Source organism: Lissotriton vulgaris, chromosome 5 (assembly GCF_964263255.1).
Source record: "Lissotriton vulgaris chromosome 5, aLisVul1.2, whole genome shotgun sequence".
Classification (NCBI taxonomy): Eukaryota; Metazoa; Chordata; class Amphibia; order Caudata; family Salamandridae; genus Lissotriton; species Lissotriton vulgaris.
Genome location: NC_141693.1, coordinates 1,939,260,488 through 1,939,274,122, shown reverse-complemented (window position 1 = coordinate 1,939,274,122; position 13,635 = coordinate 1,939,260,488). Strand labels below are relative to the sequence as shown.

The following is a 13,635-nucleotide window of genomic DNA, read 5'->3' as shown; positions in this document are numbered from 1 at the left end:
AGTTTCCATTGATGCAAGACCTGATCTCCATGAGGGAAGGGCAAGTTCTTCATCCGCAACTATCCTCCCTGAACTTGTCAGCCTGGAACCACATGAGCATGAATTTTATTCCTTAGACATCCCTCAAGACTGCAAGGATATATTAGCGAACTCTCGAGTGCTATCTCCCCATAAAACTTACAAAGCAAAATGGAAAAGATTTTGCCATTGGTGCGCTGATCAACATCTACATCCTTTTCACTGCTCGCCGGAACAAATTCCTCCGTACCTGCTTCGGGGAACAGCCTTTACGACGCGGCGGTTACACCGCGTGCCGTTACAACGCGTTTTTTTCAACGCAAGTCGTTACCACGACTTGCGCTGGAGGGCGCTGCAGGACAAGGAATTTTTTAATTTTCTATCCAACACCTTCCCTACTGTACGTAGGCTGGGGTTGGAATAGTAAATAAAAAAATTCCTAAGTCCGCACCCCCTCCAACGCAAGTCGTGGTAACGACTTGCGTTGAAAAAACCGCATTGTAATGGCACGCGGTGTAAAAGCACGCGTTGTAAAGCCGTACAACCACCTGCTTCACCTGGCCAAAGCTATGTTATCGCATGCTTCAATAAAAGTACATCTTGCAGCTATATCAAGGTATCGTAGAACGATAAATCGTCCTTCGTTTTGGTCACAGAGGATTCTAAAGGAATGTTTAAAAGGACTGTTCATGGTGTTCCGACCTATTAAGCAGCCATCCATTCCGTGGCAGCTCAATGTAGTGTTGTCATGTCTCATAAAACCACAGTTCGAACCACTTCACAAGGCCGAGTTACAGTTCGTTTCTTGGAAACTGGCATTATTCCTCGCCCTCACTTCCACCAGAATAGTCAGTGAGATACAGGCGTCTCTGTCTCTCAATCATTTTTTCAATTCAAATCGGACAGTCATTCTTAGGACAAATCCAAAATGTATCCCAAAGGTCCCTACGGTTTTTCATCTCAACGAACCAATTGTGTTACCCTCATATTTCAAAAATCCATCTTCAGTAGCATTGAGATCGCTGCACACTTTGGACATCAGACGATGTCTCAAATTTTCCATTGTTAGCAATCAATGAGGACTAGCTCTGGTGTAAATTGTTTGTATGTCTGCGGGTGGAGGAAAACCATTAGGTTTTATGAAGGTCCTCACCCACCAACCTAGTTGGTGGCATGCTTCATCATCGCCCCCCCCCCCACCCCCGAGGTACCGAGTGTGCCTCAGGTGTGCTTCGAAGCCAGATTACTGCGGAGCGGGTTTTTTTTGTTCTGAGTGAGGTTTAAAATACTGACCTGGGTGTCCCAAAGACTGTTAAAATGGTGGGCCCCAGGAAGTCAATAAAAACATAGGCTTTCGGACGTGCACGGTAGGCTTAAGGCCACCGACGTCCTGTGCGGTCAACTAGTTTCAGCCAGGCCTTTTCTTCTACTGGCTTTCGTCAGGACCTTATATGTGTAGGGTGTTACAAGGGTTTGTATGAGTTTGTCAGTGCCCTGTGTGTAAAGCACACGTTACAGTGCTTATATGTGCAAGAGGTGTTTCATCTCGAGTTGTACCTGTGGGGGGTAAAAAAGGACAGACATAATATTTAAGTCAAGGCTCCTTGTAGAGGGCTAAAAGCATTCAGTGAGGCCGTGCTGGGTGCCTAGAGGTGACCACAACAACACCGTTGACCTGTGTCACCACGTACAACCCTATCTCCAATACAGTGGCAAAAATCATTAAGAAAAATTGGAGAATCATCAACACGGGCAAACAAGACTGGGACCTGCCCCTCTTCGCTTATAAAAAATCAAACAGCCTACGGGATCAACTCATCTCTACACGGCCTAGAACCATGGAAACCACCATCAACCCTACACTACATCAAGTGTGGAACCTCCCCAAAGTCACAGATCACTACCCCTGCAGCATTTGCCATCTCAAGATACATACCAAAACCCTCAATCTGGAAACGGGAAAAACATGGCACCAACACAAGCACACAAACTGCAATTCAACCAACCTAGTGTACTTGACTGAGTACCCATGCCAGCTCCGATACGTGGGGATGACCACGAGAAAAGTATGCACCAGAATCACTGAACACAGAAGTACGATTCGGTCCAAGAAGACTATCAGCAGACTGGATCACTGACAGAATATCGACAGTCAAAATATCGACTTGCCAAAATATTGAGGTAAAAATATAGAATGCCATAATATCGACTTCCTATCTACAAACAGGTAAGCACAAAAATATGGACTCCAAAATATCGATAGGAGAAAATATAGACAGTCAAAATATCGTTTTTTTTTAAATATCTTAAAAGTAATTTAAAAGTAATATAATAATAAATATAATTAAGAAAAAAAAAAATATATATATATATATATACACACACACATATTATTAACAAAACATATACAATATTTTTTCCGTAGGATAGCGAGAGGGTCAAATTTACTATTCACACTCCAGAGAGTGCAACAGTAGAGAAAGCGTTGAATAGCGTAGGGATACACATTACTATTCCCACTCCAGAGAGCGCAACAGTAGGGAAAGCGTTGGATAGTGAGAGGGTAAAAATTACTATTCCCACTCCAGAGAGAGCAACAGTAGGGAAAGCGTTGGATAGCGTAGGAGTATAAATTACTATTCCCACTCCAGTGAGTTCAACAGTAGGGAAAGCATTGGATAGCGTAGGGATAAAAATTGCTATTCCTACTCCAGAGAGTGCAGCAGTAGGGAAAGTGTTGGATACCGTAAGGATAAAAATTACTATTCCCACTCCAGTGAGTGCAACAGTAGGGAAAGCGTTGGATAGCGTAGGGGTAAAAATTACTGTTCCAACTCCAGAGAGTGCATCAGTAGGGAAAGCGTTGGATAGCGTAGGAGTAGAAATTACTATTCCCACTCCAGTGAGTGCAACAGTAGGGAAAGTGTTGGATAGCGTAGGAGTAAAAATTACTATTTCCACTCCAGTGAGTGCAAGAGTAGGGAAAGTGTTGGATAGCGGAGAGATCAAAATTACTATTCCTACACCAGAGAGTGCAACAGTAGGGAAAGCGTTGGATAGCGTAGGGGTAAAAATTACTATTCCAACTCCAGAGAGTGCAACAGTAGGGAAAGGGTTGCATAGCGTAGGGGTAAAAATTACTATTCCCACTCCAGTGAGTGCAATAGTAGGGAAAGTAAATACTTCATATATAAATATAAATAACATAAATATTAATACCAATTACAAAATAATTAAAATATTTTACAATTTTATAAAATATATTAATCAATTAAAATTACAAATAAAAATTAACTAATAATAAAAATTACCTACTAATACTAATTATTTACCAATTACCAATAAATTAATTTACAATATAAAAATAAATAAAAATTAGACAAAAAAATATTTTAAAAATATAATTACTTACAATTAAATTACTCCTATAAACACATAACCCACTAAAGAAAATAATGTAATAAAAGTAACATATTTATCAATTAATAAATTACAATAAATTACACATTATATTTTAATTAAATACCAATTAATAATTAATTAACCATTAATTCCAAATAAATAACAATAAAAAAAATAATTTAAATAATTATAATTAAATTACTTCCCACCCTATTCCCCTATAAACACACAACCCGCTACAGAAAATAAATTACTAAAATTAACATTTTTCAATTAATCAATTACATTTACCAATTCTATTTTAATTAATTACCAATTAATAATTAACAATTAATTCTAAATAAATACCAATAAATAAAATCTCATATTTAATTAATTATAATTAAATTACTTCCCACCCTATTCCCCTATAAACCCACAACCCGCTACAGAATTATATTACACAAAAATTAAAAATTAATATTAATTTACCTTAAATTCGATATTTTTGTTGTCTATATTATGTTTAGTCGATATTATGTCCATTCTATATTTTTGATTCGATATTATGTCCATTCTATTCGATATTAAAATGTTCTAGTCGATATTTTGGTTGTCTATATTATGTCTAGTCGATATTATGTCCATTCTATATGTTTTACTCAATATTATGTCTAGTCGATAATAAAAACTCAATATTTTGACTCTATACCCAGCAGACTCACAGACCACTTCCTTAGGCTTGGACATATCACCATTGACCTTAGATGGACAGTCATCGAACAGATCCCTGTCCACCCTACAGACAACGAGAAGCAGTAACTGTCCAAAGAACAACGCTGGATCTACAGATTGCCAACCCACACGGAGGGACTGAATGATAATATTCCGTGGAACAGCCTCAGCAGATGAGGCCCCTCTTCTGTCAACACCTGACACATCATTTCCACTCTCCCAGTGCCATCTCACCAACAGCGCCCTGCAGGGCCTGGGATGACCATGCCCTGTTACATGTCCCAACACCAAACGCCCTCAGTGCGACCTACTGGCTCTAACACCTAGGTTGTGACCAACTCACTCACAGTTCCTTCTCAAAATGCGCTAAACCATCACTCTGTGGGACAACACTAGATTCCGCCCTCTGATGCCCTCTAAACCTTTCTCCACCCGGCAGGGCACTTAATCTTCACAGCCCGCCTAGACCCACTACACTTTGCCAGGGTATACACCCACACAAGACCATTATGACCCCGAATGTCCCTTCCCTGAAGAGCACGTGAACCCCCCATGTGTAATCCCGCTGCACATTCTCATGAGCCCCCCACACAGTGGGTTCATCACCTCCACTCATGGCAGAGCCAATATGCAGCAACATCACTGCACATTAGCGTACGTTACCATCTTAGCCCCGCCTAGTTGCAGCTTTATACACAAATAGAGAGGGCGCCCCTCTATTATAGTGCACAGATGGAGCGCGACTCCCCTATATGGATTAGCACTCTTCTAAATGACCGCACATTTGCACGCGCATGTAAGCAATCTAGACATTCAACTGCGCCATGAAAATAAATAGAGAGAGCACTACATACACCTGCTTGCGAGTCTTTCTTCTATTTCCTCTACTACAGGCATCTCCTCGAGACAACAGGAAGATGAACATACACCTGTATGCAAGTCTTTCTTCCATTTCCTCTACTACAGACATCTCCTCGAGACAACAGGAAGCTGAACACACCCCGTTACATGTGCCCAGGCCAGAACACCTGACACCGCTAACAAGCAACACCTGGCGCTTTCTACTGGTATTTAAGTGCTCTCCACACTGAAGCTCACTTCTCACGGAGCCTCTGCCCGGACAACAGGTTCATTGCGGGCCCAGAGACATTGGCAGTAAGTACCTGAACTCGACTTTGTTAACGGTACATTCATGCTGCCCTAGGCCATGTCTGTGTGTGCATCCTTTTACCGTTACCTTGTTGGGTCAAGACTACCCCCCTCCCCCAACAGCTTTTTTCCTTTTCTTCCCCCAATTTAGAGTGCACATGGTCCTAGCCCCCGGCTGAGCTCCATGCTGAGTTGTTCGCTAAAATCAGGTGTAAGCAACTCCATTTTAATGTTTTTATTCCTTCACCACTGTTTACGCAAACTCCGGTTATGGTGCTTAGGCCTAATTTCACACATAATTACGCATATTGTGAGACCGGCCACACTTTCACTGCCTGCCACTGACGCCAACACTATCGCCTTGTCCGTGGTCACCTCTAGGCAGGCAGCGCGGCCTCACTGAATGCTTTTAGCCCTCTACAAGGAGCCTTGACTTAAATGTTACGACTGTCCTTTTTTACCCCCCACATGTACAACTCGAGAGGAAACACCTCTTGCACATATAAGCACCATAGCGTGTGCTTTAGACACAAGGCACTGACAAACTTATACAAACCCCTGTAACACCCTACACATATAAGGTCTTGACGAAAGCCAGTAGAAGAAAAGGCCCGGCTGAAACTAGTTGACCGCACAGGACGTCGGAGGCCATAAGCCTACCGTGCACGTCCGAAAGCCTATGTTTTCATTGACTGCCTGGGGCCCACCAATAAAACAGTCTTTGGGACACCCAGGACAGTATTTTAAACCTCACTCAGAGCACACTCACAGCACCCTCACAAACCAAAAATCTGAAAAGGTTCTATTTGTGCTGTGGGTGTTGATTAACCACATGGATTAAAGTTAGGCGTGAGCTGCTACACAGCGAAGCACTCTGGCTCCCCTGAAATGCCGTGGTGATTGACTCCAGGCGTATACTAATAAATCCCTGTAACGACCAAAGCGCTACTCGGACACGTAAGAAACGCCACGGCTGGAAGTTAAAAAACTGAGTTCCGGTAGGACCCTCACCCTAATTGATTATAACTGAGCGCTACTTGGATAACTTTAATCCGTGTGGTTAATCAACACCCACAGCCCAAATAGAACCTTTTCGAAACTGCTTTTAAATCAAGTACAACCCGGACCTTTGAGAAACTACTATTAATTAACAGAACGAAACACCTTTTCCTGGCAAATTAATGTAATACCAGTGAACCAATCTCGAAATTTTTCCCTGTTGGATATTACGATCCTGAGTTTCAGGAGGCTCATCAGTCCTGATGATGATCTAAACTAACATAGATCGAAACGTCGTCGACCTACTCAAGGAAATATGCCCTCTTCATTGTATATATCTCTGTGGTTTTAAGCCTTGTTGTTGTGTGACATTTTTGTTTTTCACTTTGTTCACTTATGTCACGTTCTGCACCTTGTCACTCACCTGAGCACCTGAAAAGTACTATAATAATTGTAAAGAAAAAAGAAAGTAAATAAAAGATTCTATAAGAACCTACCTCTCTAGCTCCCTAGCGTTAATTAATTATTTCGCTTCACTTCTTTCAGGACCTAATTAGGCCACTTTTGAACCATTGTTCCTTTAAAAAGTATACTATTCTGATACAAGCATGTGAATCTATGAAAAATTCAATACTGAAGAAAAAACGAGTTACTTACCTGTACACTATGGTTCTCCAGTATTGATATCTTTTATAGATTCACATGCAGCCCGCCCGACTCCCCGTTGTTAGCAGATAGACCACTTTTTATCTCTAAATACATCTTTGGCTCACTCTTGGGCTGGTTGGAAATCTGAGGGTATTCACCTGTTACAACGCATTTTTTACTCCGCACTACCACTACAACGCAGGCATTACAACGCATACCGTTACAACGCATTGCGCTGGGGGGCGCTCTAGGATAAGAGGTAAGTTTAATTTACTATCCAACACCTTCCCTAGGGTCCACGGGGACTGGAGTTAGAATAGTAAATTATACTTACCACTATCCAGCACCCCAAAGCGCTATGCGTTGTAGCGGTATGCGTTGTAAATACCGCGTTGTAATGGTACGCGGAGTAAAAGTATGCGTTGTAACGACATACATCCAAATCTGAGGTATGGTGGCTCTGCTGGGGATTGTGATCTCAGGGCTGGCAGCTGATTGGTTGGTGTTTGGACCACATGATGATGGTGATAGCTACTAGAATATATACTTCCCTATGGGATTTCTATGCAGTTTTTTTCTTTTACTGCCATGGTTATTCTTTTACAGTGAGACTCCCACCCTGACGACTGGGAAGATAAACACATGTGAATCCATGAAAGATATCAATACTGGAGAACCATAGTGTACAGGTAAGTAACTAGTTTTTTCTTTACAAAATGAGCTATTCATTCATGGGTTCTCAGTAAAGGGATATAATATGTGTTCAATTATCAACAGTGTTACAAAAGGAACTTGTGCATGTTTATGCTCAAGAGGTCAGTTTTAAATACATTCCTAGTAACACACTAAGTTAGCAGGTTGGTATTTATACTCCAAGAACCTCACTAAGGGCCACAAGTATCATGCATTTTACAGGTCGCAAAATGCCCGATTCACAGAATCTGGCCATTTGCGACCGGCAAAATGCATTTTGGTATGCATGAATTCCATTTTGTTATTTGGTAAAATGTTACCAAATTCCAATAAGGAATTGTGAATACATACCGATTCAGTATTAAGAAGAGGCAGGTTTAGGATGACCCTTCTTGATACCGAACTGCAGTGGTATCTAAGACAGTTTAGTGACTGAAATGCGGTCGCAAAACATTCTCATGTTACCACCTACTTCATGTAGGTGGCAACCCATTTGCAAACAGCAAGGGGTCCACAAGGGACCCCTTCCCCTTTGTGAATGTTTGTAAAAAAGTTTTTTAAGAGCAGACAGTGGTCCCATGGACCACTGCCTGTTTTTGAAAATAAATTAAAACTTAAAAAGTTTCTTTTATAAACGCAACCTGTTTTTCCTTAAAGAAAACGGGCTGCATAAAAATAAAATATATTGCTTTATATAAAAGCAATTATAGACATGGTGGTCTGCTGACACCAGCAGGCCACCATCCTTGCAATTCTAGCGATTCCTAATGGGTGACAAATTGTGACCTGCTTTATTAATATTAATGAGGCTGGTCGATTTGCGACCCATTAGGAAACGTTAAATGAAACTCGTGGAGTTTCATAAATTCAAATAGCGATTACCTAATTGTGATTCAGAGAATTGCAATTAGGTTATTGCTATTTGAAATAATGATACATGTGGCCCTTTAAAGGGATATTAGCATGTGTTCGCTAGACCATATATACCAGGTACCCTCATTAATACTCGGGACTTCCACAAGAGGGCAGGTTGGCCTTCAGATTCAAGAACTACGCAAAGGCAGCCAGAGGGTATAATAAGGACCTACCTAACGTGGCAAGTTGGCATGTATACCCAGGACCTGTACTTAATGACAATATTGACATGCAAACCAAAGACCCCTACTAAGAAGGTGGGCTAGCATATAACTATGACCAAAAAAGGGCAAGCTGGCATGTGCACCCAAAACTTGCACTTTGAGGGCAGGCATGCATATGTATCCTGGACCCACAGTAACATCTCTCCTTTTCTTCTTCCTCTAGTAACAGAATGTGACTCTGTCTCACACCTGATGGATCCACTGGACCCTCATAACGTAAGTTGACTCTCTGTATACTAACTGTTTTGAAGGATCCTCACACCCGGCCGAAGCACACAGAGGTGACTGAACCATCCTCAGTACAATCACGGTCATGTGAATAGCCATTTTGGTTTTCCTCATGAGTGGTCTTCCCTCACTTTTTTGCATTCCCAGTAACACATATGTCAAGGGTGATTTGGTGCCCCGCAGTCGCCCACTTCGCTGATTGCATTTTTGGAGTACATAGGCAATGATGCATCATCTTTGGCAATGTTGTTGCTTGTTTGGTAACTGCCCTTGCCAAAAGGGAAGGGGAAATGGAGATGATGTGTCTTTTTTACTATGGTTCCCATTCTTGCAACACATGCTCTAGAATATTTTTAATTTCTGGTTGTCATATCAGCCTTATGTTTATTTACTTTAACCCCTTGCACGCTGGACAAATTTTCGCGCTGTGTGGGCAAAATAGATTGTGCAGAGTTCGGACGGCCATCGTTAGCACATGCCCACCGTGAGGCGTGGTGGCAGGGGGCCGTCCTGAGCACCGAAGGGGTTAAAGATGTACTGTAACTTTAGCATTGGTTAATGTACGTGTATGACGTCTTCTTATGCATTGATTACCAATCTTGCCATGATAATTACACAATAATAATAACAATAATCTTCCCCAGGACATGGAAGTCTCTTTATATAAGGTTCATTCCTTTTCTTAAAAAAAAAATATATTTTCTTATGGTATGAGAAGCAATACATAATCAGAATCAACCAGATTTTGTAGCAACAGACAAGATATCAATAAATAGCTAAAATAAAAAAAAAGAGTAGGGACTAAAACATATATACAGTACCTAACCAATATAGCAGTATTACATATATAACTCAGACGAAACATTAGTTTCCACATTTTTACACAATAAGTTGATTTTTTCCAACTATAATATACCCAAGAAATACATTGAGTTCAGTAAAGTACATACATGATTAAACCCAAATTTATCTATCAAAATTGCACATAATACTACAGTCCATACTTAAAACTCCTTTCCAACCACAGGTTAATAGAACTTTAGTCATAATAGGGGAAAGCTATAACGTGGATGGAACCCCCTCCCAACTATAGAAACCTCTTCGACTACCCACCAAAATCCTGTTTCAGGGTCTCCATCCATTCAGAGACACAGGACACAACATTAAATGACTCTGTTTCTGAGCCCTTCTCCCCTTGCACTCATATAAACCCTTTTCCATATTATACATAGCCAGGAAACGTTTGCTCCACTCCGAAAAATGTGGGGGAGTCCGGGCTGATCCCCCCCTGAGGCTACACACATATGCGCCCCGGCCATTACCACAAAGATCAAGCAGGTTTTCCCTTCAAGTTTCATTATAATGAACCAGATCACTCCTCGAAAATAAAGACCCTGTTCGCAATGACATTCCCCCTAGTCATTCGGCCACAGCACGTCATGCAGTTAGAACAAGTCATCTGGTTAGGAATACGCGCGCAACCTAGCGAATCTATACAAGTAATCATTGTCCTCTATTCTATCAGTCTCATAGGTTGCCCAGGTCATTGTTCCAAAACATTTCTAGAACAGTAAATGTGGGGTGGGGGTGCTTCACGCCTGCAAGTTCAGCCTCAGCATGTACCCCGCTTTCGCCCAAGTACGGGTCACTTACAGGTATGTACAGTCCCCATTCTTTTAGAGTCATGGGAAGGATACAGTGCATGAAGACTTTAGAAGAGGCAGGTAAACTTATGATCACTAACATAGACAAAAATGTTCTTCAGAAAAACCTGGCTAAAATGAGTATCAGCCCTGAAGTTCACATTACTAGTTTGCATGACACGCACAGATATCCCTCTAGACTGCTAGAGGTAAACAGCTTGGAGCAAATGACCAATGCCATCTCGTCTCTCATTTATTTTCTACATGTGGATGCATGCCACGAGAGGAAAATCAGCAAATGTACTACATTGAGGGCTACAGGATGCCATTTATCAGTTTCCAGAAGGAGAGTAGAGAAGCCTTGGTGCCTGAGAAAGAACCTGTCGGAGTAGCATCAAATCTCTGTTCCCTTGGTACATGTTGAAACATCTCAGAGCATCCACTATGATTCAATCCTTCATTAGCAAAGATTTGTAAAGAAGGGGGAAAGCACTACCTTACAATAGGCTAATGGACAACAACAACACAACACTATAAAATTCATACCATGCCAGAGCTTGCAGCTCATTGACCATTGCACTAAGCCAATGTGACAGCCAATAGAAAGCATTTTTCTAGGTCACTTTTCTACTATCACTTGTAGTCAGGACTTCTTAGGGCCTATAAAGAATCACAAATTGGTTGGCTCTTGACCTGCGGGTTATTTAGGTAATCCATTAAATGAAGTGGGACCATTGTGGTTTGCCCTGAAAGGTCTGTAATGATATCTTTAAAACCCTATTGGAACATCCAGATTCATGTTGGACTTTGACAAACTTGGGTGGTCCGGTGTCAAGTTCTCAGTGACTAAGGAGCTCTGGTATGGAACTAGGCCCTCATGTGATTATATATGTTAATACATCAACTCAGGACAGAAGCAAACAAGGGCCCCCACCACCAGAAGTAACAGGTCTAGGAATCAAGGTTGGTTCAGAGAATAGGATGCCCCTAGGATCATGGTATATCTTATAGGCCAAAAGCCATATTAATGAAATGAGTAAGAAACAATAAAAGAATATAGAGGGGATTGAGGGCCCAATGCTAACCCAAGAGTAACAGATTTTGCCTGGTCAAATTATCTATGCCTAACCAGGGCACACAAACAGCATGCATACTACTCACACTAGACAGAGACAGGTCTTTGCTTGGGAGCCCTCAGTGACGAAAGAGAATATTTATGCTTGTTGTTGCTATTTTTACATATCTGTTTATTTTATTGTTATGGTGAATAGCATCAAACTCAGTCACCTTCGTTCACTCTTGTGAGGTACAACAGTGATGCATGTGACAGGAGAGCACACGGGTTATTTATAGCTGCAACTATAGAGCTGCTGGAATCATACTAATGGGAACATTTTTCCTGTCTGCTGTGGAAGTCTATCAAAACTTAGTAAGTATAAGACACATGAAGTGCTTACAAGTAAATCTTCCTGAGCCATGATTTGAAGGCCAGGAAGCAAACCTTAAGAGACTGAGACTGATTTTTATTAACGTAGAACATATACATTGTGCTGCCTTCCCAACACTTAATAATTAGTGTCAATACCGATTTTCTCATCTCAAGAGTAACTTGCTTAATAGCCCCAAAACCAATATTTCCAGCACTTCTTTCAAGAACTCTGGAAAGACAAGATGGAAGAGATGTAGAAGAGGATAAAGGAAAGGGAAACAATTGAATCACCACAAATAGGTCATTGGCTCTATAATAGGGCCCTAAATGCAGGTAAGTGGAACAAAATAATTCACCCATACCGAGTAAGATGCCCTGAAATCTCTGCTGGGGTGTCAGTCCTGCTTCTGTAATTTGCAGGCCGCATATAAATATTATGATTGGCCCTGGTGGAAATTCATAAAGGAAGCTGATAGATGGTGGCCATCACAGAGATCTCTTTGCCATGTATCTGGAGACCAAAGACTCAGGAAAAGGTAGATTAAATAGAGCCTAGTAGTACACATCCCCTTACCTCTTTATTCATGCAGTGCAGGACAGAAATCAGTATTAAATGCTGACAGTAGGTACTGACCTCAGGTAATAACGACAATCCTTGCTAGGCTGAATCAATAAAGTCACTAAATTAACCGGAGCTGCAACAGAGCCAACAGGCTTGTGACAATGTGTAAAGTGTTTATGTAACAATAAAACAGTAATGAAGTTGAAATGCAAAACAATAAAAATCACTAAACTAATTAGAAAACAGAGTAAAATTTAAATAAACAAAATTACACCAAAATGAAAAAAATGCAAATAAAGGGAACTGGAGATATGATTTTAAAAAGGGTTTTAAGTAGAAGTAGCACCAAAAGCACAAAGTTACTTGTCATAATAGAATAGGGCCAAGCCGCAATCTGACAATGACCATGATGGAGTGCGTGATGAATACATTAATATGGTTTGTCCCAGTCAAAGGTTTTACATTCTGTCTTTAGTCCTTTAATTCCCAGTCCACCACAGGAGTACACTTAAGCCCCCAAGAACCTAAGGAAGAGACAAAGGGCCATATGTATCAAGCAAATTCGCATTCGCAAAGGCCGAATTGTATTTACCCTGGTATTGGAACTTTCATAGATTCCCATGCTTTGTATCATTCCCAGTCGTCAGAATGGGAGTCTCGGTAACAAAAATACCATAGCTGTAGGTACAAAAGACAAAGGAAAAAGGCATGGGCCTCATTCCCTTTTGTAGCATATCACCCTCTTTGTGTAAAAGAGACCAAACTTAGGCATCAGCCAATCAGAAGTGCCTCACCCCTTAGAACCTTCCTGAAGGAACCTCAGAGCCTCAGATTTTCTACTGCACGTTGTGCTTAGGGAGTCTCCTGTGAGCTCTGCTCAACTTCTACTCTTCTAAGGAGTTTCTTTAGGATTTTTTCTTCAGAATCTTTCAGGTTCACTTCAGGATTGTTGACTGCCTTCCAGGATGTCTGAAATGGAGAAGAAAAAAGCCCTTTTCAAGCCATGTTCCA

General features: G+C 41.1%; 1 protein-coding gene across 1 annotated transcript in view; it reads left to right on the top strand.

The window, feature by feature from the left end:
• The window catches only part of LOC147717810 (uncharacterized), a 321,013-nt gene that overhangs the window by 173,091 nt on the left and 134,287 nt on the right, over window positions 1–13,635 (top strand). Inside the window, exon 6 of the mRNA XM_086924598.1 lies at window positions 8,926–8,978. Coding sequence (XP_086780724.1) covers window positions 8,926–8,978 — 53 coding nt within the window. The remainder of the gene's footprint in view (window positions 1–8,925; window positions 8,979–13,635) is intronic.